The following is a 26,477-nucleotide window of genomic DNA, read 5'->3' on the forward strand; positions in this document are numbered from 1 at the left end:
ACCCTCCTGGGAGCCTGTGGATGCCTGGAAGTCTGGATCCTGCCACCTGTTTCTGTTCCTGCCTGTTCTGTATCCCTGATCAGGATCGGCTTCCAGTATGTCCTCTGGAACTGCAGCACTTGGGGACATTCTAGGACTGGACTATTAAACCAGGTAAGTGGCCAACTCAGATAATCATCTTCTGTCAGATGATCGTGGTCACTTACCTGTGTTTTTCCTGCAGAGTGTCTGTGATTGAGTGGTGCCCCGCTCCCCATCCTGCAGTGTCCGCAAGCCACAGCTCCGCTTTGTTTTGTTTAATAAACGTTTTGAACTTTCCTACTGACTGTCTCTCCTTGAATACTGTGTCCATCTGTCCACCTTTTATGACGGATTGTAGACAGTTTTTAAAGATAAAACCCCTACAAGTGTGGTGTGCATTTGTATTTAGACCAATCTAGTTTTCAGAACGTACTCAAATTAGTGTGCATTTTACTTCAATGCATTCTGCTCCTATATTGTCACTCAACACAAACACCTTTGTCAGTCATCCTATGTTTGTTTTTTACACCATGCAGTTCTTCACCCTTTCTACTTCTTTGGAAGTGAGTGAATGCACCACTTACTGGCACGGTGTACATATTTTAACACCTATCACAGCTCCTCTGGCTTTACGTTGTTTAATCTTTAAGCTCAAACCATTACCAGAATTGCACATTTTAAGATTAGATTTTTTTTCCCCAATTATTTTGCAGAAGCACATTCAGATTGGACTAAAACATTTCCAGTCTAGACTTTTGGCCACTCTAACATATGACTTTTTAAATCTAGGCTATTGCTCGCTCTCATTGCATTTAGATTTTTTTTTTTTATGTTGCCATTCAAATTCAGAATTTCAAGTGTTTTGAAGCCATAAATAGGTTCTCTTTCATGATAGTCTAATTTTTAGCTCCATCCATTTTTTCATTACCTCATCAAAGACACTGAACAACATGCTTTTGTATTGAAGAATATCTCGCATACACCATGATGTCACCAGTATACCTCCTGGAAGTTCCAACCGCTCTTCCATAAAGGCCAAATTTGTGGAGTGTCCCATTAATAACTGTCCTGTTCACCCACTATCCATCTGAGCTGCGAAATTTGTCTGCAGTTCTTCCTTCCTTCCATCTCCTGATCAGAGGGATTCTCTTTTGGTGGATTTTCCAGTATTTGAAATTGTTTTTTAACCAACCGTGGCTTAAACTTCTCCAAAGCTTTTTTACAGAATGTGCTCTTACAAACCTCTGAGTACTTTACAAACCAGCTGTACTTCTCAGATCAAATTGAACCCAATTTAACTCTACTAACCCGACAACTTCAACCAGTAGTTGGTAGAACTAGATCTTTTTAGTGTTTCATAGTAAACAGGACTTAAAGCTATAGTTGGCAATTTTGGAGCTGGCAAAATTTGCAGATGATGGCTCCACTTAGCATCACCCCCTCTTCCCTCTCCTGTAAATGCTCCATTTAAAGCCACACCCACCAAACTTGAATTTGCAGGCTCTGGGTACTTGGTCGGGTAACTGCCATTGACAGAATTGGTACAATGGTAGATGGATAACAGCAACAGGTGCACCTTAAATCCCATAACAGACTCAAACTAGAGTTAAAAAAAAACATTGTCTAGTGCCACAAAAACTTCAGTTTGATTAGCAACTGCAATATGAGAGTACATTCTATGGAAGCTATGAACAAGAGGATAGTTCAGATATACCCTGGGATTAGCCATGTTCTGGCTAAAAATATAAGATGTCCTTTTCAAAATAACTTCAATATTTAGAACTTTCTTACCCAGATACATTAAGCCTCTATAGAAAAGACCAGTTTGTTGCAGTGGCAGTATCTATAACTTTTCTTCTAACATACATGTGCACAACACTAATATCATTTCAGAGGACCCAACCTATGTAAAAACTCTGAAACTTGCGATGTGCTCTTATATTGTTAAAAATAGACTACCCTTTGTTTACTTTACTTTTAGAGCCCTAGTTGAATTTTTTTATTTTTTTTTATGTCCATGTTACCAGGCTGCTTCTCATTCAACAACTCATTCAATTGTTTTTCTTTTTTGGTACCCCAAGGACACTTGGTGCCCTACACACATTGCATGATGTGGATTGGTGCTGAGCAAAAGCCCGGTTGCCTCTGAGTCAAGCCTGTTTTGTGGTTTGTGTAATCGAGATTTAGGTCCTCTTTCCACGGACACTCTTATAGAACTCAATAGCTCCTGCATAAATCATTTAGATGCAGAAAAAAACACACACTTGATGTGTGTTTGTGTGTGTTAAAGCATACCTGTATTCTTCTTGAGTAAACACAGGAATAACAGATGGCTGAAGGACTGTGATTTCGACCAGAGTCGTACTCTCTTTCACAGGCTCACCATGATCATAGGCTACAACCACCAGCTGTTGGAAAACAGAGGGTGTTATTTCCATATAATACATGGGTACTTGCTACTGCTGCTGATCCTGTTTACACATACATTAGCAATTCACTATAATTTAGGATTTGCATAAACCAGGAGAGGCAAAAAGCTGTAAGGACCGGAAAGATGGTGGCGTTTTACTGTCTAAATCTTAACAGTAATTAATTTTTTTAATTGCAGATCCCTATGTGTATGTTTCCCTCTGTCATATCTGTTTTTCTGTGTGCTTAGTCTTAATTTAATTGGTGGTAGCTAATGTTAACAAGACCCAAAGGAGAAGGGCAAACTCTTAGAGAAATCAATATGAAGTCTATCAGTACTTGATCCAGTCAGAACTCAATGACTTTCAAAATGTGTTTTTCTATTAGTATACAGTGTTCTTAGATCATTAGCATTTAAGAAACGATGCACAACGATTTGGGGTTAGATGTTTTTCTTGGTCCCAGTTGATTTAAGCTGATTTCTATTTATAGTTCTCTCTTGCATGCTGCAGATGTGTTTACAGAAACCCAAAGCTATCACCTTTAGAGAAGTCATTGAGATTTAGCCACAGCTCTTTATGTTTTATTTTTTTGTTGTTATCCAAAACACAAACATGATGTTAAACATTAAGTTTGACTTAACAGGAGCAGGTACGGTTAAATTTATTACTCTTAGTGGCATCTTTAGAGGTCATTTACCACGGCTTAAAGAGAGCTTGCACTATACTTATAGTGATTACATGATTACAGAGTTTTTAAAAAGAGTGGTTTAAAATAAGATACCATAAAGTACGGTAATAGACAGAAAAAGTAGGTAAAATTAGCAAGTGATGATCAAAGTTTGTCTGATGTTGCACCACACTCAGGGGCATGTCAGAGTGCAAAGCAAAGTAAGACATAAACATATTAAACATAGTGTCTAGTGATAATATCTGAAGTAAAGAAAGCCTTCATGCTTTAATCTTCAAAAAGCAAGTCATGTCAAACTTTTAAGCCATTACCAGGATTTAAAAAGACATGACCCAAAAAGGCTTTTTTATTATCTATTTGCTGCTTAATTTCTCTCACTCAATAAAAGCTAAAGTACTCATTGCACTATTACTCCACAGTTTGTCATTTAAATCCTAGACCAGCATAAAATACTGGATAACTTTAATGTGGAAATACTTAGCGTCATTGTCGTGTGGACTGTGACTCTCTCAAACCTTTAACAGGCACCAATAGTCAGCATTTATCTAATTTTTCGCTTTTTTAGAAAGGTTTCCCACATCATACTTTTTTTCACTACCATATGATACTGCAGTTGCAATGTTTTCAATGGAAGTACGTTTTCATCGTCACATGTTTTTTTAAGTGGGAAAAGGAACAGCTTCTTTCACGTTTACTAGGTTTTTTTTTTTTTTTTTTTTTTTTTTTTTTACAAAGATAAAGATCTGCAAGAAAGCTTCAAATTGCTTGATTTCCATGAGTAAAAGTTTTGCCAACCTACAATAAAGGCCATGTGAAGCACAGGAACATAAAGTCTACCACCTAGATCTCTGCAGCTCCTCTAGGATTGGCCTAGGTCAGAAGTTTTGAGATTTATACTTTACACATATAGCCTTTGTTTTCCGCTCTTAAACAAAATATGAATCTGGAAAAATATAATGATAACATAAGGCAAAAAAAAAAATCCCAACTAGAATACCAATTGTTTCTGTACTAGGGCTTTATGTGCATATTTCTCTTCTCGAAACCTCAGTTCTAATATCTACAGATGTTCAAACTATTTGTTACTAAAGTAACAGTGAATATACTTACTCTGAACTTTAAGTTGGGTTCCTCGTTTAGATTCACTCTTGTAACCACATGACCTTTTTCTTCATCTACATCAAAAATACTGGCAGAGTACGGATATGCGTCCTGGTCCACCCTGTAGCGAACTAGACCTGCTGGGGTATTCTACAAAAACAGAAAACCAGAGCCCACATTATCTTTTTAGTTTAAAATCTAGATAGATTTTGCAGTAGAGGATGAGCAGCCTTTTATGTTTTTATTAAAAAAAAGAATTAATTATGGAAGCATGAACTAGCATTAAAAGTGAAATGGCTTTAACAGTAGAGCTAAATGTCACGCAATCTTCTAATTTAAAAACTAATCATGGAAAATAAAGCGAAAATGCAATTCTGGAAACCAGGGGTTCAATAGTCATAAATTAACCTCTAACGTTTTGCTGCAAATAAGCAGCAATTAGAATGAGTAATTTTACACAAAATGGGGAAAAAAAGGAATGTTTTATATTTCTTCTGATATTGTTTTACTATACAAAATTATACAATAATTTCTCTGTAGTGCACAAATCCAAACACACCAACGATAATAACCCAAAGGGTGGCATTTAATAAGCTCCCTGTTATTGCATCACATGCAGTCTGCTATTATTTACTTTGTCAGACAGTGCAAAGAAGTGTGCAGACATTTTGGGGGTAATTTTCAATTGCTTGAAAATTGAAACTTAGAAAATAAATTAAATGAATGAATTTAATGTGATTATATGGAACTGGAACAAATGTATTTAACTCTGTTTTGTTATCTTTACCAATCAGATGTTTAGTTGAGTATCATTTGGAAGGCAACATTTAGATTCAAATTACAGAGAATTTCTCAATTTCTGACCAATCTTTTTTCTTTTTTTTCTGTATGCAAATGTGAGATACTTTTTCTGAGTTCGTCTATTGAGATTGCTCTCATTTGAACCCAAATACACCACTGACTCTAAATATCGCATTAGATCAAATGTGTCAGGTGGGAATGCAACCAGCTCATCACAAACAGGCACCCTCCACACCTTCTAGTAAAGATGTTTAAAAAAAGAAATTATGCTTTAAAACTTTAGAAAAAAATGTTTAATTTAAAAAATGCATAAATAAGTGGCATCCTTATAAGAAGAGAGCTTTTAAAAATATATAAATTGAGGCAAAAACTAAATTTTACTTTTTTTTAAACCTGTAAACGTATAATATTACTAAAGTAAAGGTGTTCAGTCGGTACTTTGATTTAAACCTCTGACTAAGATGGGGAGGATAGAACACAAAACATAAAACAGCATCACTGCAATGACTGTAAATAAAATAAATAAAGATATATTGGTCTGGTTAAGCTTTTTGATTAACAACATTACTGTGTTGGTGAATATTAAGAGGAATTAAAGGTTATTCAATGATACCCACAGATTCAGGGAAAACAATTTTATCATCAAAAGACTTAGGAAAAAATATGCAGATAACAGACACTTAAAGTGAGAGCATATGGAAAGTTTACATTCCAAACAATCATAAATATAAATTTCTTTTTCCTATTTATCATTTTCTGTGAAAGAAAGTAGATTTAATAGAAATAGTACTGTTATGAACAGTATTGCGAAGCTACTTGAAAAACATGTTCATTAAACATTTCTTCTAAAAAAACAGTTTAAAGTGAGTCAGCAGAAGCCAGCAATGAAAAAGTCTTAAAAGCATTTATGCTTCTAAGGTAAAATTTGAATCTGAAGGGAATAAACAACATTTATAACCAGAAATATAGATATATGAGTCTGAAAAAATGCTATTTAGTACCTAGTATAAACCTTGGGGGTAACTTTTAAAGCATAAAACCTGGAGAGTATAATGATGTTTTTTGGCTCAAGAGAATCTACTTTGATGCTTCTACCTGCACTCTGAATCAATTCAGATGATGAAAGAGGACAGCAAGCACATAATTCAAAGGAAGTGAAGCTTTTAAAGAGGCTTATGGCAAAACATCGCAGAGAAAGATTTTGCTTGCAGATTTGAAAATAAAAAAATAAGTTCACAACCTCTTGAGCAGTAATGCAAAGTGAGGATCTTTTGTGTTTGCGTCTGGCCTTTTTTTCATAAATATTTATTCGGCAGGTGAATTTAAAAGCTCACCAAGTGGCTTATACTGTATATGTATTTATATTTTATAAAATTAAGGTCATTTTTCACACAGCTTGCACAATTTAGATCTGCATTTAAAGAAATATGTGTGAAAATGAACGAAGCTTTACCCCTATAACTATCTGTGTCATATTTTAAAGCTGTGGAACAAATTTCAGGTCACTTAAACATGACACTCCTCAATAAGCTGGTCTCCATTTTACAAGCAAAATAAATCAGCACAAGTGAAAAATATTGGTTTGTTCTTAGAGTTAGGTTATACGAGCTATTGCTGAGCAAAAGAAAGACAGCAAGGCCCCAAAAGGGGAAACGAATACAGATTTAAAAACACACTCTCACAGACGGATGATGGCCATCATTATCACATAATATTCCATTCCAATGCACAATTTTAGGAGCAAGCGGAAGAAAACGGTTTGATTAAATATGAGCAGCTGCAAATACTCACCGCAGGGTCAGAGTCATTGGCCATCACTGTGGTTACAATGGTTCCCTTGACAGCATTAGGTGCAACCATGCCTCTGTACACCGGCTGGCTGAATGCTGGAAAGAAATCATTCATGTCCTAGAAAATGATCCAAGAAAAATAAAATGGGAATGTCAGCAAACTATGCCTGAAAAGTTGCAGATGTTAATATTAGAAATAGCATTGATATAAAGTGTAACTGCTTAATCTTTTTTAACAGGTTTATTTTTTAAACTGTGTTGGTTTGCCTTTAGATCTCTATGGTAGATAAACCATAAACTTGCTGGGGAGTGGCGGCCCAGTGGTTAGGGCATAGAGCTTGAAATCCTGAGGTTCTGAGTTCAAGCCCCACTCCCACAGATTGCCACTCTGGGTCCCTAAGCAAGACCCTTGACCTCATACTGCCCCCCGGCCGCCCCACAATGGCAACCCAACTGCTTCCCAAAGGGCATGAGTTAAATGAAGACGCAAATTTGCCCAATGTGAGATCAATAGAGTTCAATTATTTTTTTTCTTAGTATTATTTGCTAAAATTAAAGCAGTATCATGGAATTTAGAAAAATAAAACAATTTTTCATTAAACATAAATCATAAAGTAGAACATGCCTTTATCAGTCAAAAAAATAATACTCCACATCACCCTGAACGCACCATCATGCCTCCTCCAAGAAATGAAACACGGAAGAACAGCTTGGAGCTAAAGCAGACAGATATGAAAGTATGACACTAGTTTCCTCCGAGGAAGTTTCTTTTGACTGCAAATGTGCTGCATTGTCACTCAGACCTGTTCAAACAAATGTAAATCAGCAGTGAGAAGTCTGAGAAAGACCACCTGTGTCTATTACCGGTATATTAGCAACAGATATGTACGCTGGCGGCTCAGTAGGTGCTCAATGTTTTTGACCCACTAATTAGTCTAAGTCTCTGCAGATTTACTATCTTTCAAACACCTTTTATCTCAGGTGGAAACTGTTAGTCCTCAAATATGCGCTTAAAAATTGCAAAGTTACTTTGTAAAATTAAACTATGCTCTTAATTTAGCTGGAAATGTAACCTTTTTATATATTAATGAAAAAACTATTGAAAAAAGAGGTTTTGATGCGCTCTGCACATTTGACTACAGAAATGTACTTAATTTAAAATGAATTTATATTCTTTATTAGTTTTGGTTGACCAATAGATCTTTATGTCATGTTCTAACTCAGTCATGATACTCAGGATTATAGTGTATTATCTTTGTACTGTGAGGTTAAACAGAAATTTAATGCGCGATGTGCCCAAAAAGTCAGCATTTTGAGTTGGAGAGTGGAGATATGAAGATCTTCACTGGAAAAGGGATTTTACTTTTATCAACAGTAGCTCAACTTTCTTACTTTGACTGTAGCAGTTCTTTAAGATATATATATTATAAAGCTATGCTGACCATCCATGCTGCTAAATTACAGCATTTTAGCATCCACACTTCTCCGAGCGGATTCCACATGGCCTGATTTCCCAAGTTTAAGACACTAAAAATATATTTGGACTGATTGCAGCTACTGTCTTCCTTTTAGCCTCAGATCATCAAACCAGATGCTTCTGGTGATCCTCACAAAGGCTCCAAGGCTCTGGAACTACTTGCTCTTTTTAAAAATCTTAAGATGTATTTAGCTAGACTAGCTTTTCCTTAGCAAGTTGCTTGTATCTCTTCTTTTATTGTTGTGAAGCATTTTGTGATTTTTATTTCTGAGTACCGACTTGCTAAAAGCACATTTTCAACATAGGAAAGGTTAAAGCTATCTATGTTCTTTACTTCATTTCTGTTAAGAAATTGTAATACACTTTACTGTAATGTGGTTGTCCTTCATAAAAAATATGTATAATTTGATAAAAAAAAAAAAAAACCCTTGAAAAGCAGCTGAAACATTTGCTATGGTCTTACACTGGGATTGTGCTAAAGGAAATCTTATGAACTCAGACCCTTGATATGCAAATAAACTGTAATTCATCCTCTTTGCTGTGTTTTTGTTTAATTGCCCTTACAGGTGAGCAGCAGCAAATAGGAAATCGTGTTTATGATGAATATGTCCTTATTCTAAAGTCCCAAAGCGTTCAATTCAAATAGCAATTCTATCTACTATATAGATAAAACTATTTGTTTATAAATGTTGTATAAAAGAATACATGACCTTCTTTCCCTCAGTATCAAAAAAAATAAACTTTTCTGTAAAACATCACTCACTGAGAATTACATAGAATATTTGTATCTGAAAACATTTTCTTAAACTTGATTAAAAAATAGATTTTCATCCACTAAGAATAAAATGTCTTTCGAATATTCTAAAAAGCCCATATGATAAAGTCAAAGTTGTTTGAAGCTTTTAAGGATTTGATATATTTATATTCTTAAGGCTACAGCTAAAACACACATTTTGCAATCAGTGAATATCAAAAAATGATAGAATTTATAAAAATAAGCACGGTTCCTTTGCTTCAATCCTAAACCCCTGCTATAAATCCTCTGGACTCCCTCTACAGAGGGAAATTTGAACTATCGTCTTTGGAATTAGACTTAGACACAGACTTTATCATTTTGTACAGTGTATACAAAACAAAATTTCATTCAGTACAGCTCTCAGACATTTTTCATTTTTTAAAGTGCAGCCGTGATAAGGGTAAGAGATAATATAAACATACGAGTGTATATTCGAACATTCAGGGTTTTTCTTTATTTTTATTTGTATATTTAATTAAATATACAAAACATTTATCATGTTGCCCTTCCTGGCATTATTTTGGTTTTCAGCACAAGTAGCAAGAATGTTAGAATGTGACAAGATTATGTACTTTAAAAACACATAAAATAGTTTCTTATCATCAAGGTGTCCTTCCATCAAACTAACAGAATAATCTAAAATGCCTCAGTAGGAGCTTTACCCAAAACTGAACATTTTAGTCTGAAACAAATTAAAAGAAAAGATTTCCATCGTTCCAACGGCTCACTTTCCTTATTTTTAGTCATAGGAGTGTTTAAAACAGCAAAGGAAGCAGAGCGTTCAGTTATCGGACTCCTGTCTGTTGGAACCAGCCTCCACCCCTAATTAGAAAAACAGATCAGTGTCTACTTTGCCCAGTGGTTTCTACAGGATGGGGGAATGCAGTGAAGTCAAGATCAAATGAAATCTGCTGGTTTCCTGTGATCTTTTTTTTTTTTTTTACTAATTGGTCTGAACTTTTATTTTTAAAATGAAATGAAAGTTTGCCCTTACTGGACTCTGGATGGAAAATGACAGTGAGTTTGTCTGAAACCAATGAGATTAGATTGTCCCTCTTATTTTAATGGAAAGATTTCCAACGTTATCATTGTTTTGTCTCAATATAGATAAAATTAATGGACTTTCTTAATAATGCTTTATGAAAAAGTGTTACGGGTAATAAGACATAGATATTTGAATTTATTTGAATTTGGTCAAAAAAATTTAAAGAAAAATAAATTCACTGCTTGTTTTTATCTTAACCTAAAATATATACCTAACAAAAGTTGGTATGCAGTTTATACTAAACCCCTTAATCAATATTTTTTCAGAATACCTTTTGTTGCAAACAAAACAGAAACAGAAATATTACATTAAAAAAAGAAGTACAATTTACTTAGATATAGTAACTTTTTAAACATAGAAAAAAACCCTCAATTTTACTCAATAAAATCTAAGTGCATTTTACTTACTAAGATGAGCAGAGTTAACAAACTCAAATACATTTTTCTTATCAACAAAACATGTACTTTCCTAGTTTCCTAGTAAATGTTACTCAACTCATATTGTATCCAATTCCAAAGCTTAAAGGAGAAGTTCGGTTTTTTACACTTTAAGCCCATTTTCTGTAGTGTCCAGGATGAAATCGAATGATCGACACCAAAAGTTTGACAATTGCTCCTGTCTCTGCTTTTTGGCTCATTTAGAATCACCCCCTGGCTGCTTTAGAATGGCTTGCATAGAGCATGTCCGATAATGTCCTTAAAACAACCTTAAACGTTCTTTTTTTTAAATATGCTACTCACCGGGTCGTCAGCGCTGTTCAATGACGTTCCAAAAAAAAGTTTCGTAAAGAAAAAACGTTCCTGTAGGGTTTTATTTAGCATTTTGTAAATCCCATTGAGTTCTGTAGGAATAGTCAATATTCCGCTGCCACCGGAAACGGAAACGGGGCCTGTTTACACAGTTGTAGTCTTTTCGCTTCACTCTGTGTACTCCGACGTCGAGGTGCTAACGTCTCTGTTAAACACTTTAAAAAACTCTGAAAATGGAATACGAAAGGTGGATTCTTGATTCTCGACGTCGGAGTACACAGAGTGAAGCGAAAAGACTACAACTGTGTAAACAGGCCCCGTTTCCGTTTCCGGTGGCAGCGGAATATTGACTATTCCTACAGAACTCAATGGGATTTACAAAATGCTAAATAAAACACTACAGGAACGTTTTTTCTTCACGAAACTTTTTTTGGAACGTCATTGAACAGCGCTGACGACACGGTGAGTAGCATATTTTAAAAAAAGAACGTTTAAGGTTGTTTTAAGGACATTATCGAACATGCTCTATGAAAGCCATTCTAAAGCAGCCAGGGGGTGATTCTAAATGAGCCAAAAAGCAGAGACAGGACCAATTGTCAAACTTTTGGTGTCGATCATTCGATTTCATCCTGGACACTACAGAAAATGGGCTTAAAGTGTAAAAAACCGAACTTCTCCTTTAAGTAAATAGAAATTATTTTTCTTTGCTTGATTTTTATTCAATGATTAAGTCATTTTACTCAACTGATCTAAATCTTGAGGGTTTATTATTTTCATTTTTTTCATTTTCATTATACACAATTCATTCAATACAATTAAATAAACTAAAAAGTAATCTGGTCAGATTCAGACTGCTCTACTGTGCATTTGCTAAAACAAACAGGCAAACATCCATCCATCTCCCCCTGATTATTCCAGAACGGTTGTAGTGGTACAAGTTAAATGCATACCCATTTTAGTATAGAATGCAAAAATAGTCCACTTATTTGCCTTAATAACCTACATTGTAGCTTTGGATTTATGTTTTGCCTCATAGTAAATCTGTGTTAGAAAACTTTGACCAGTCTGTTTGATTGTATTTGGCTGGATTTCACCTCACAGTATGTCTAAGAATACCTCAGAATTTATGCAGCTGCTTCTGTTCTGTGTCCCATCATCAATGAACACTAGTGAGCCAGTGCCACTAGTGTTAATTGTGCTGAAGAGGAGCACTGGCCTGTGCCGTATGGTGAACCCTCTTTATTTACTTTTATCCAGTCTTCTCTGTATAGCAGATCTGGATATTGACAGATGGCTGTTGTGATGGAAATTATCTTTAATAGAGTTAAGTTTATGAACATTTGTGCTGATATTAATTCTCGATAATATTGCTCTAACAGCCAATAAGTGATATTTACTGATTCTGTTTACTAAATACATCCATACGATTTTGACACCATGAAAAAAACAAAATGCAGACACGTTCTCTCTGGTTCAGATAAACACCCGTAATTCTTTGCCACATCGCCATCACTTCCCCTGTGACAAAAACAAGCACCACATAACTAATATGCTCCCCTCCCCCTGCTGAAAAAAAACTAGATGGAAATATATGAGCCCAGTTTATTGGACCGATACCAATAACTTTCAAAATGACTAACATTCGTCAATACTGATGTCTAATGCCGATATATCATGCACCTCTACCCTTTACCAAAGACCTTATTCTGCTGTCATCCACCACTATGGTTTTCTGTGGGAGTCCAGGCATTTTTGCACCAATGTGTCAATGCAAAAATGAAGTATATGTGTTCCCCTCTTGATCAAGATGAACCAAGATGACACTCCTAAGATTGTAGTACTGTACTGTAATTTCTTAGATGTTGTTTTTTACTCTTTTGGTAGCTTTTTTTCACCTGCATGGGGTGTTTTGTTGCCCGCATGCTTTCTTCAAAACAAATTCCTTCGAATGCATACCTCAAAACCTGTTTAGGCCTTTTATCTGCCTAATTAAAAGTGGCATAAAATAGCCAATTATCCATCTTCAAGAGCTGAAAGTCATACACTCTCAAACATCTTAGTCCAACTGAATATGTTTCAGCAAGAAGAGAAGAAAACAAAATTTTTCGGTGTGAAAATAGATTGGACCTGACTGTAGGTCTTTCTAGCATGTACAGGGATGACATTTTGAGAAATAAGGTAAAATACCATAGATATATCAAGATGTTTGATGTTGAAGAATGACCAAATGCAAACTAGTATAAGGGCTCTAAATATTTAGGCTTTGTAAATTCTACTTTACATTTAAACTTTCTTTTGTCTAATCTTTTAGAACTTACTTGCTCTTTTGTGCTTTTTTTGTGCTTCAGAAAAACCAAACTAGAAACCCCAACCAAACACTCACACACACACACTTACACACTCACCAATATTCTAACAGTAACCAGGGCAAGCCCAGGAGGCATGGTTCCCTCCACATCGACAGCCTCTATGGTGAAAGTGTATGATGGTTCCGAAGCGGCCAGAGCTTCAAAATCCAGAACGTTGAGAACAGACAGCTCCCCCGTCACAGGGTCAATGTGAAAAAGTCGTTTTACATCTGGATCCAGGCTTTCGGCTCTGATTCGATATGTGATGTTTGAGATGAGGTCAGCATCTGTTGCCTTGAAAAAAATAATACAATAAAAAAGGTTTAATCACTGTTGTGTGGTGTAAATGTTTTTTATGTTTTGGCAAGAAAGATTTCAAAACAGTGCTTTCATTGAGCTCTGTGTTGAGGTGGACTATTCAAAGCGCCTGTGGCAGTAACCTTTAATGTTCTGGTTATCCACCGATGTTCCATGTCATATTTCTTTTTTATTTTTTCTGCTTTGCAGGTATTTAAATGGGTCTGCTTTAGGGAATCCTGCCCTTTTCAATTTTCTATCCCTCAACAACTCTTGCAATAATTTTGACTTTATGACATTTCCAGTGCTACCTGGAATATGAAATGTAAGCACTTTGGTGATCTCAAAGAAAATTTAGGTGAGTGACTCTAAGTAACAATATTATGAGTTCTTTGGAATAGATTTATGACTTGGAGGGTTTGGAGTGAGTCAGAACATTAATCTTCAGTCGCTTTATTTTTTTATATCAAGCAGCAATAAATGTTTGTTTTGGACTGTTTTAAGTGGAAGTAAAACAGCAGTAAAAAATTGAACCAAATGATATATTTAGAAAATGTATAACAAGCCTATTTCAAGATGAAATATTGCTTCTACAAAGTATGCTGCTTTATACCCTCCTCAAAAAAGTAAAGGGAACACACAAATAACACATCCTAGATCTGAATGAATGGAGTATTCTCATTGAATACTTTGTACTGTAAAAAGTTAAATGTGCTGACAACAAAATCACACAGAAATTCTCAATGGAAATCAAACCTCCACGTTCCTGTATAACATTTCTACAACTCCTGGGCATACTTCTGATGAGGTGGTGGATGGTCTACTGAGGGATTTCCTCCCACACCTGAACTTAAACAATCAGCTAACTGCGGGACAGTCTATGGTACAATGTGACATGGGTGGATCGGATGAGGCATGATATCTCAGATATGCTCATTTGGATTGAGGTTAGGGGAACGGGCATGGGACACTGCATAGCTTCATTGCCTTCATCTTGCAGAAACTGCTGACACACTCCAGCCACATGAGATCTTGTATTGTCCTGAATTAGGAGGAACCCATGGTCAAAAGCACCAGCATATGGTTTCACAAGGGGTCTGAGGATATTATCTCGGTACCTAATGGCAGTCATGCTACCACTGATGAGAACATGGAGGGCTGTTTGGCCTCCTAGGAAATGCCTAAGAAGGTTCTGTTGCTGGGTTGTTGCCCTCCTACGGACTCCTATACTTCTGCTGTACTGGCCTGTCTGTAGCGCCTCCAGACTCTGACAGACACAGAAATATTTTTGCCACAGCTCACATTGACATGGCATTCTGGATGACCTGCACTACCAGAGCCACTTGTGTTGGTTGTAGAGTCCGTCTTATTGCTACCACGAGTGTGAAAATATACTGTTGTATTAAACTTATAGGTGCAAAATAATTAATTTATCTCCTGAAACCATGTACTCCTTCAGACAGATTGCGTAGCCCAGCAATTAACTGTTCTTAAAAGTATATGCCTTTTTGTTTTCATATCATTCATATATGTTTTACCATTTGAATTATATGATAATAAATAATATCTTCTATTCTTATTCATTGAGGTGAACTTTACATAAACGATGGAATTTCCAAGCTTAGCCAAAGACTCACCTTTAATTGTAATATGACAGTGTCCTTTGGGCTATTTTCAGGTAGATTGACATTATAAGACTGTTGAGAGAATATTGGGCTGTTGTCATCCACATCCAAAACGGTCACAGAGAGGGTAAGTCTGGATCGCCGAGGGTCCACTGCACCATCTGATGCTTCAACAATCAGGATATAGTGGCCTTTCACCTTCATGGTAAGAGAGTCATAAGGAAAAAAATATAGAACAGGGTAGTATCTTGAAAATCATTTCAATTATTTCTGGATGAGATTTATCCTGTATAAATCAAATAAATAAAAATAGAAAATGAAATGCAGATACTTAACTTTGCTAATTACATATTTGCCACCAATTATGTTGAATAAATTATTTCAATAAATCTGTGACAGCCTCTGACCTCTCTGTCCAGAGGTGCTGCAGTCCTGATGGCTCCAGTGGCATTAATGGAAAACAGCGTCTGGTGGTTCACAAGCCTATAGTGGACTTGGCCACTTGCTCCCAGATCTGGATCTGTTGCCTAAAGCAAGTTACAGGAAAAAAAGAAACAAAAAGTTGCAAAGAAAACAAAAAGAAAGAAGTTAGTAACAGAAGAAAATAGCAACTTTGAATGCTCTTTTACTTGATCAAGATAAAAGATGTGTTCTTAATTACATCAATCCAATTTTCTAAGCTTAGTTTAAAAGTCCGAATGTTAGTACGAAACGATTTTATAACTGAAAAGAAAAAAAATCTGTTGAGATTCCATTAAATTCAGCTTTTTATTGTCATTACACTGTCACAAGTACGGAGCAATAAAATTAACTCGCTGCAGTTAACCCATCCCCTTGTGGAGCCATGGGCTGCCACTGCGCAGCACCCGGGGAGTAATCTGGGGTTAAGGTTGAGCCAGAGTGTTAGTCTGTGGGAATGGATTTCAAACTCACAACCTCAGGATTCTAAGCTCTACGCCCTAAACACTAGGGCACTCCCAAGATTTTTCCCTTGCAATTTTTTTAAAATAGACTGCAAAACAAACCCAAAGCCTCATTGAACTGAGTTCCAGCTGCTATTTTAATGAGATCTTTTACCATGTTTTACAAACATAGAGACATAAGATAAATGTTTTCTTCCTGATAATGATCCCAAAAAGGTTTCCCTTTGATGAAGTTGACACAATTAGTAATATGTTGCTTTACAATAAGAAAATATCCAACTTCTGTGAGGTCAATCACATCCTTGCTGCAATTAACTTCAGTAACTAGAACTTCATCAAACCTGTCTTGACTTTCATTTGTCTTCTGTTTATTACATTATAAAGCTAGAAAACAGCTATCTCAAATTCTTCTAACTTTTATTTATTGTTGCCTTCGCTCTTAGTGGGAGTTAATTATTTAGATCTTCAGAGTGTTGCACAGCTGATATAATGAGACTCAAGCTGCTGCTAATTGTTAAAATTAGGTTTGAGGAGTCAGAGGGTTTAAAGTTTTGTAAATATGTGCTAGGTAGCCTTTCAAAGTGATAACAGAATGTGCTGCTGCCTTTAAAATGCTATTTAAAGCGTAAGATCTTGGTAAAACTTGCGTTAGCTCCAGTTCGTACTTTAAAAGTTTTTTTTTTTCTCTTTTACTTTCAATTTCAACTTAAAATTAGTTATAGGATAAACCTTATTAAGGATTTAAAATGCTCTGGTTATTTTATTTCAAGTTTTTTTCCCCAGCTCATCCATGTAAATATTCAAACTTGTACAGTTTTGGTCAGAAGTGTACAGACACGTTATAGGGGAGTGGTGGCCTAGTGGTTAGGGCATTGTGCTTGGAATCCAGACTTTCTGAGCTCAAGTCCCACTTCCACAGACTGCCACTCTGGGTCTCTGAGCAAGACTCAGACCCCTGCAAGACCCTTGCTCAGTGGCAGTTAAGGGTCTTGCTCTTGCTGCTCTTGCCAACCCCACACTGCTCCCCGTGCACCACACAATGACAGCTCACTGCTCCCCAAGTGGATGGGTTAAATGCAGGGACTTAATTTCATTGCTCTGTTCCTGTGACAATGTAATGACAATAAAAGTAAAAAAAAAAGGAAAAAAAAAAAGGAATTATATGACAAGAGGTAAAATGATGGGCAGTGGTGTCCGATTTTGAGCTTTTTAAGTTTTAATTCTGCCAAGAAAGGCTGAATGTTGTACTCTTCACTGACTAATTAACAATTTTAGTATTTTCTATGTAATAAATGTATTAGACATTGTGGTACAAAACACCAAAATCATGTCTAAAATGATGCAGGTTTGCCACATCAGGCAAAAGTAGCATAAATTGAGAATTAACTAAACACATTTTCCTGTCTCATTGCCCAGATCATTTTGTTGACACTAAAATTGCTTCTCAGGGCTCTGAAATTTAATTATTTTGCATACTTCTTGTCTATCTTGTTTTATTCTAAATTAATCTTGAAACTATAAAATCAGAGCTGGATGTAATCCTATCAGCCACTAAATATCAGCAAATCAAAATAAAATTCTAAGGTATTCTGAAATTCTAATGTTAGCCTGTTTGACCATTTCCCATTATTTTTCCATTTAGCTCATGGTTTTGGGTGACTTAAAATTATTTTAAAATATTCCTCAAATTTGATGCACTGTGCTATGATGCAACTCTGGCAGCGGAAGACTTTCTAAGCAGAATGATAACTACTGTCTGACTGTTGAATAGGTGCACTTGTGTTCAAGTCCTCACCATAACCAATTCCAACTTTGGTTCAACATGGCCAATTAGTGAAAATCTTGTCCCTTCTTAGTGTAAAGTGTACCCTACACATATTAATTATAGGTAAGGCACAATAAACCACAGTTTGCAGTCAATTCTTGTTAAAGTTGGTTCAAGTTCAACAAGTTTGTTGTCTAGAATCAATCCTCCTTGAGAAAAGGAGGTACTGCAGGTACATCCTTTAGATATATGTTCAATATGAAATATAATGAGCGTTTATAAACATATGATCTCAACGATTGCCAGTTAAAACCTGTTGTATATCCAAGCTACTGTGATAGAAAAACATCCGTTGACATTTGCAGTACTACCTTTACTGTTTTGACCCCAATCTCTAAAGTCTGCCATTCAGTGATAAGCCTACTTTGCATATGGAGCTTTTTTTATGTGTCTCGTAAGGTTAATGTAGACAAGAAAAACTAATTAAATATTTACTTCCTAAAAGAAAAAAGGCAGGATGCAGCTGGTAGAGGTCTTATTGTAGATAGGCTGGTGGGTGCTTAGAGGAGAGGGATCATTATGTGCCCATAGATTCTGCTTCTGTTTAGTAATGCAGAACACACCCGCTCAACTGACCTAGCCTGGAGGAGCGGGCAAATGCATGCAACCAATAAAATGTGTTTTATTCGTATCCCTTAGATTATTCATTTTATTCAAATGGGTAATAAGGATACAGTTACGGCTTTACAACTTCCTATTCAAACTTTATTTTACTGTCCACCTGGAAAAATGCAAATAAAAACATGTTAGCCAAGAAAATACTATATTATCCAAAATGATGCAGGTTTTACTACATCTCATATATATTATACTTTAGGTCTTATTTTCTATCTTCTTGTTCTTCATTTTATATTAAATGAGGTTCGCTCTTTTTGAATGAATAAAATTTTGTTTAATAGTTTTACTGCCACATATAAATAAACATCTGCAATCAGAGATCAATATTTTGTGACCTGACTGATAAAGTTTACACACTTAACAAGTTGATATCACAACTGTGTATTACTTGTACCAGCTTTATAATGCATCCCCCTGCAAACACATAGTGTTTTGGCTTTAGTCAGACAAAACTTTAAAACCAGTGCTCTATAAAATATCTTTCCTCCTCTCTATCCTGATTATTTCCCTTTTTTCCTAGAGGATCAGGAGTTATTTCACAGCAAAAGCTAAATTTGCAAAAAGTTAATGAGGCAGTACTTTCAATTTTAACATGATAAAAAAAGGGCATGGCAAAATGTCCTTTCCCTTTTGTTGCACTCCTACAATCAGACTATCCTTCTGTATCTATTCTGCAGTCAAACCAAGATTTCCTCTGAACATAGCACTTTTCAACTTGTAAAATAAGGTGGGGAGAAAGTGACAAATTGCTAGCCCGTGTTCCTCTCCCCCTCGTTGAATGTTCATCCTGTGCAATCAGCACTCTGGCAGCATTTAAATGGATAGGACCACAGGAAAGGACACATTAACATGGTCTAGTGTGGTTTTGTGTGCATGGCTACTTCAGGCTTTAGTCACACCAAGTATTTCAAGAGTTAAAAAATAATTGCCTTACTTGCTTTTAACTAAAGAACAGTATATACATACAGTACGTACATGAATATGTGTCTTTAAGGACCTATTCGAGCTGTAGGTTGTAGGAGACTGAGATTTGTCCTTGCAGTCTAAATCTAATTCAAAGGGCTCTTTGATGGTTAAGATGTGGATTCAGGGGCTGGGGGATCTTTTGTCTGTAAAAATCCTGTCCATTATTGCTTTTAATACCTTCAAAGCAATAGGAGATTTTCATGACGATCTTCAATCAACCAATGTTTAGATTATTTGGGCAACATTATGATATTCAAAACAAAGGAAAACACATAAGGCAGAAGGCAACTTTCATCATCACACACTGGAATTAAAGCAAACTTTCAGCATCTGATACCTGTGAGAACCCTTTGGCAAAGACGTGGGGACTAAAAAAGAAATGCCATCTGGGTACACTTAAAAAGTAAATAAAGATAAATAAAACATGCAAGGATATCTTTATAAACTGAATGTAGAATTAATTATAAGCAATGCAATTTCATATTGTAGAGATAGAACAACTAAAAAGCAAAACAGTTTTTTCTTTTTTGTTGTTTTTTTGGGTGTAAACAGGTAAAGAAGAATGATTTTTCTCTTATACTAATAGGATATTCTTCCCTTGAAACTTACAAAGTACCAACCCAAACTGAAGAAAGAATACTGTTTTATCTGTGGGTGCAAAGTGTGAGAATTATTTATTTATTTTGTTTGCTTTCTCTGTATATTAAAATACTCTACTCACATGTAGATTACACAAATAAAAAAACCTGCTTCAGAGAGCTATTAAAAAAGTTTAGGTTTGTTCTTACTCGTTTACTTATCTCATCACTTAAAACAAAAAAAACATTTCATTAACAGCAAGTATGATTTTTTCATACAGTTGTAGCCCTAATTGCAAATCACCGATTGATGAGGTTTGGGTCTGCAGTGTTAACATGTAAAAATAAATCCAACTTTATCAGTTGTTTTATACCCCCATTCTCCAAAGGGTTCTAAAATACTCAATATATACTGGCAAAATGCACTGCCAGTTTTATAACTAAAGGTAAACAGTAGCTTAAATTGATAATTTATTATGTCATTTCTCACTATTGCTATTACATAGATAATTACTGTGACCTTCCAGCTCAATACTTTGCAAAGAAGCACATACACCTGTGATTTAAAGAGCTTTCAATTTTGCAGGTCGCACCAAAGACCTTGTAGGAGCACAGATTAAGTCAAAGCAAATGTTCTTATACTGGTGCCATATTTTCTTTTAATTTATTTAGATATTTAGATTTGCTTGAAATGATCTTTAACCATATATTTTAAAACTAACTACTAACTTGATTGGTCATATGTTTAATGCTTGCGAAAACTGATTAAAAAAAACAAATCGTCTGCATTTGGCTGCTTTATAAACAACCTCTGATGAGCAGGAACCACTTTTATCATTCTCTGAATTTGGATTTGTCAAATTCTTCTTTGTCTGGTTTCCCTAATTCTGTTATGTTCACAATTTGTACCACACCAGATAACTATTTTTATGAAAAATTCTTTTGGTAGTGATCAAAAGTTAGGACCATGAAGACATACAACATATATCCCGGAAGGAAATGCACTGCCTTCCAGCATATAAGCAACCCCAGGCCAATCCGGCATCTGCTTGCATATACAGTACACTTAGCCAAGAGCCATGCTGAGAGAGAATGCGTTGACCTCCTGTCCACAGAGACAGAGGCAAGTTTAATGGTTTATGACAGTTGAAGCCCTAATGATCCAGACCTTAAGAAGGGCACTGCCGTTTTTTCACCTTGAAAATGTAGACCTGAAACTGACTAACTGAGAAAAACAGACTGAGAAATATCTACATGTGGGTAGAGTATGTTGCTCATTACGATGGGAATCTTGATATTTGGTTCCGAGGAAGGTTTCACACTTGGAAAGGTGGTTGTTTTTCATTGGAATTGTGATGCCAATTATTGTTAAGAAGCTTGGGATGGAGAGACAGGAAAAAAAAAAAAAAACTTTCTTGGGAACAAACCATAGTAGGAAAGAAGGAGAAGGATAAAGATATCTTACAGAAGATAGAAAAGTTTCCAAAATAGCTGATAGCAGGTAAGTTTTGACAATGTATTAAAATATTAGCCCCAGCTACTAATGGCATCAGCACACAGAACACATGGCACATTACAGCTCATCAGCCATTTGGTTTGATTGATTGACTTTATTGATCTCACAGTGGAGAAATTTACATCAGCTCAAATAGTCAAAGGAGATGAATGAGCCAAAGGAAAAAAAAAGGTGCATGGGATATATAAAGTATATACAGTGCATCCACATATGACAGCCTTTTCTTTATTTTATAGTAGGATCATTATACAGGGTTATTGCACAGGGTGTTTAGATGGGTATTTATATTTATATATATAGTTATTGCACTGGGTGTCAGATACAGTATAGAGAAACACGCTATTGCACAGGGTATCACTTATCCCTCTATCTTCAGCTCTATCCCTTCAATAAAACAAGCAATCTTCACTCACAGCACTGTGTGCTTATGAAAAGGCCCTCAAATTGATGAAGGAATAGTAAGGTGCTGTGTTAGGTTTAGAAAAGCACCAATCCAGTTTTTTCCAATCAAATACAATACCTGGGCTGAGTATATCGCCAATATCCGATACTGTACCGATTTAACTCTTGAATGAATGAACAATACATTTTGTCATATGCATGAAGGCTTTAGCCTTGGCATAAATATTGTTTAAATAAAAAAGGTAACAAATTAAAAAATATATAGATATATCATATTTTTTATTAATAAATAACCAGAAAAAAAAAAACACTTCCATACAAAGTGCACTGGATTGGATCTCGCGTATCAGATATCAAATCAACAATATCCGATCCTGCTAATTAGTCAATATCGGAGCCAGTATCAGATCCAAGTATCAGATCAGGGCATCTCTAGTTAGATTACAAGTAATGTACTGTAATGGTATTACCAATATTTTAAAAGTAAATAGACACTTAGTTAATAAACAACTAACAGTTACTATTGCCATAAAAATTCCACACCCTTACTCCCAAAACTTACCTACATATAATTTTAAGTACTAGATTTTTCAGTTTAATATGTCACATCCATTCCTCTAGATATTTACAGTCCATTTGTTTACTTTACTGCTGCAACTTGCTGTTGGGGTAACCCATTTTGTACATTTCTCAATTTTCAATAATTAAACTTTAATGCATGTCACAAAGCAATTTTTCGAATTAGTGGAAATTAGACACTGTCTTGGCACTGCTCTGGGTGAGAAGTCCTCTTCATATGATTTGTATTCAGTGATTCTTTGCTATCCAGGGGGGAAACTGTGTTAGAAATTTAATGGGGCATCCAGCTTTTGTGTGATTATCATGCGTTGTTTGGAGAAGGGAGATAATTGACGTGCGGACAGTCAGAGAGGCAAAAAGTAAATCAGGAGAGAAGCTGGAGGCTGATTTACAAACTAGTTTGAGTTTTTACTGAGTATAAAGCACCACATGCAGATTTGTATCAAGAACAGGCAATGTAATTAGTTTTGGCTCCTTCAAAGGATCAAAGATTGGGAAGTTGAAGATGAATTTGCAAGTTCATTTGCTCAAGCAATAACAGGTTTGTTATTGCTTGAGCAACAGCTGCTCCACACAATACTTTTTATACATGATGTAGAAAAAAAACAGCAAGATATATGAAAGCTATAAGTCACATGATGTCGATTTCTAACATCTGTTTTGTAGACCCATATCTTGGTATCTTTGCTTGGTTGTGTCTTTGTTTTGTAAGAAATGATCACTTCATGCATCATTTAGATTTCCCCTTGTGCTTTCATTTTAAACAGTATTACCTTCCATTGTAGTGTTGCATTAGGTTTGCAATGAGCACATCTGGACCCCAGTGTTTACATTCCTCAGGAAATTTAATCATTATTTTTCTGATAAGATTTGTGAAATTATATCAGGATCCAAAACCTTTAAATAAATGATGTGTGTGAGTCCTACACTGATCTTAAATTCCAATACTTTCTTTCTTTGTCTATATTACCATCCCCCAAATTTAGCCTTACTGTACTTTTTGTGCATAGAAATATTAGAGAGGGTCACTTTTATTCCCGTAAGTCTGGCTCCTAGGAGGAGACCAGTTTAAAGTCCTGCTGAAATCCTGGTTTCACGTCTCATCTCTGCTTCCCTCTACCACTGAGCCTGCCCGTCTGCATCTGAGCCTGCCTGTCTGCTTCTGTGCATGTCTGTGTGGGCACACTTCTGCTCCGGTCTGACTCAGGACTCTGAACCAGCCTCAAAGCTCTGTGGATTCCTGGAAGTCTGGATCTTGCTGTTCCCATTTGACTGGAAACCTCTGATAGAGCTGAGGTTTTTCTGGATTCCTGAACTCTTCCTGCCTGCTCTGTCTTCCCCTGACCTGGATCGGCTTCCTGCAACTTCCCTGGGGCTGCAGCATCAGGGAGACTCTGGGCGACGCTCGCCGCGTCTGGTTGTTAACCCATCACCCCTTTCTAGGAAGATGGACTGAACTGTGAAAGCAGGTAAGTGACTCACTGAGATCATCATGTTCTGTCAGATGATTGTGGTCACTTACCTATGTTTCTTTCCTCCAGAAAGTGTCAGTGATTGGGCATTGCCCCGTCCTCCTCCTACGTTTTAATAAACGTTTTGAACTTTCCTACTGGCTGTCTCTCATTGAACACTGGGTCCATCTGTCCCGTTTCATGACACATTCATTTTTATTTTTTTGTTATTCAAAGAAAAATACTAATGTTATAAAAGAGAAGCATTTTATTCTCTATCTTATGTTTAATCAGAATAAAATACTGGTGCAAAGAAAGTAGAAAACCAAACTATTAACTAATCATTAAAATATGAAAGAAATATGTTGGGATAGCACTTCAGGAAATTGCTCATTGTAAAGTAAGTCTACATAGTCTCTCAAGTATACTTCTTCACTGTGGAGCTGAGTCCGACGTGTTTTTTTAGACGTGCAGTGTGAGCAGGTAGATTGCATCAGAGCGTCGGGCTGAACATGCATCGTGAGTTGTGAACTCTGACTTTGTTGTACATTGGTTTCGATGGAATCAAGGACAAATTACGTTAGCTCATCTCACAGTCACCATTCTGAGTATCCCATTGTCTCCAGTAGTCAATTGTTGCTATATTTATTTCATTTTTTATCGTTAACAAGCCCCTCACTCTCTTCATGTGGCCACCACCACACAGTATGAAAACGAATCTGGAATTCTGGTGTTTTTAAGATTTCACATACAGTACATTAAAAAAAAATTCTAGCTTCAGGACAATAAAATATGTGTTTAGTTTTTCTGGTTTGTTATATATTGAGAAGGTCTCTCCAGAATAACAACTAACTGTTCTTAAAAAAAGTAAAGACTTCAATAAGACGGAAAATAATGCAGTTTCTTTCTAGCAACCCAAATGAAAAATAAGAATGAAACAAGAGGTATCTACCTAGGGAAAAGAAAAGATGAGGATTTTCTCCATGCATCACTGGAGTATTTTATAGCACTTCATGCTGAACAATATATTAATGTACCAAAAGACTGGGTTACTCAATTTTTATCAAATTTTTCAGAGTGACTTCAGCTTCTGTATTTTGTATTTAATGAAGTGTTCTCCCTTTGAATAGATCCTCCATAATCTTTTCTCTGACCCTCACCATCTTCCTCATAGTTACAGACGTATAATTATTATATTAGACAGTTAAAAGCCTGGAACACAATGGCAATGGTGTCTAACCTGACTATGTCTGATGCTTTTTAACACATAGTGATAAAAAAAAGAAATAGGAGGTCTGATATACAATCATTTCTTCTGCCTGTTACATTCAAGTGCTAATGTACCGTTTCATCAAAGTTAATCCATCTTTTTTTTCCTCCATCATCACCTTCCTATCTCCACCTACTGTAGATAAAATCTCAGGACCAATACATCACTGCGACTTGCATATTTTTCTCTGTTTCTTTGACAAAAATTACATAAATTAAACCATAAAGTCAGATATTGAAAGAGTGAAGAAGGCTCATCCAAATAAGTTACACACAAATAAATGTCAGTATTTACGACTGTATATCATGGTGTTTGTTAATGTGTCTCTTAATACATAAAAATAATAATAATTGAGAGTAAAAACAAACAAACAAGATAAGTTTTTCTTTGCCTTTCTTTTTAGATAGTTCAGAAATAATGATATTTGATAACAATCAGAATGGTGATAAGGATCTACGAAATTTCTAGTTAAGCTCTAATAATTTCCCTAACTAAGCCTTTCAAAGCTGATCTTGCTTTATAAAACTATTAAGAAGTTATAACGCATTGACACATTTTTCAACTCTGACAAGCCGTCCTAGTGTAAGAAAAACTCCTCAGCATGATAATGCAACTGCAATAATTATCTTTGGAGAATATGTTTCATGTTTATTTGCAGTGTTATCTCATGTGGACAACTTATGTATCAAGAGAAATTGATGGTGCGAGATATTATTAAAGGGTTTCAGAGTAGAGCAGACTAAACAGAAACACTGCCAATATTTTTTCCCCCCTTTCTGTATATGTGTTGTTGGTCTTTCAGATAAAGTTCAAATAAAACTGGAATTTTGAAGTTTGCTGTTGAAATGGAAAGAAACCTGGAAAAATATGAGTGCTATGAAAACTTGATGAAGTCACAGAGTATTTACATATTTTTAAACTTTTTAGTTTTAAATACCCATATTTAAAACTTAACTAAACGAGTACTGGTATGTGTGTTCACACACATACTCGTTCTGCCATCGTAGTGAGGACTATGCATTGACTCCCATTGACTTCCATTGATTTTCACTCATTTTCAAACTTTTCTATGCCCTAATCCTAAAACTAACCTTAAACCTAACCATTACCAATGCAAACCTCACCCTAACCCTAACCAATTGAAACCTTAGCCCTCAACCTAACCATTAGCAAAATAGCATGTGAGGAGCAGCAAAATGC

At 35.7% G+C, this 26,477-nt stretch overlaps 1 protein-coding gene across 1 annotated transcript in view; it reads right to left on the reverse strand.

Moving 5' to 3' along the window:
* Positions 1-26,477, reverse strand: part of LOC107085073 (protocadherin-15-like) — a 298,610-nt gene that overhangs the window by 77,646 nt on the left and 194,487 nt on the right. The window contains exons 21-26 of the mRNA XM_015375218.1: positions 15,557-15,676; positions 15,162-15,347; positions 13,285-13,521; positions 6,814-6,930; positions 4,231-4,371; positions 2,317-2,429 (exon numbers count right to left, since the gene is read on the reverse strand). Of these exons, the coding sequence (XP_015230704.1) occupies positions 2,317-2,429; positions 4,231-4,371; positions 6,814-6,930; positions 13,285-13,521; positions 15,162-15,347; positions 15,557-15,676 (914 nt within the window). The remainder of the gene's footprint in view (positions 1-2,316; positions 2,430-4,230; positions 4,372-6,813; positions 6,931-13,284; positions 13,522-15,161; positions 15,348-15,556; positions 15,677-26,477) is intronic.

Source organism: Cyprinodon variegatus, unplaced genomic scaffold (genome assembly GCF_000732505.1).
Source record: "Cyprinodon variegatus isolate N-32 unplaced genomic scaffold, C_variegatus-1.0 Scaffold115, whole genome shotgun sequence".
Taxonomy (NCBI): domain Eukaryota; kingdom Metazoa; phylum Chordata; class Actinopteri; order Cyprinodontiformes; family Cyprinodontidae; genus Cyprinodon; species Cyprinodon variegatus.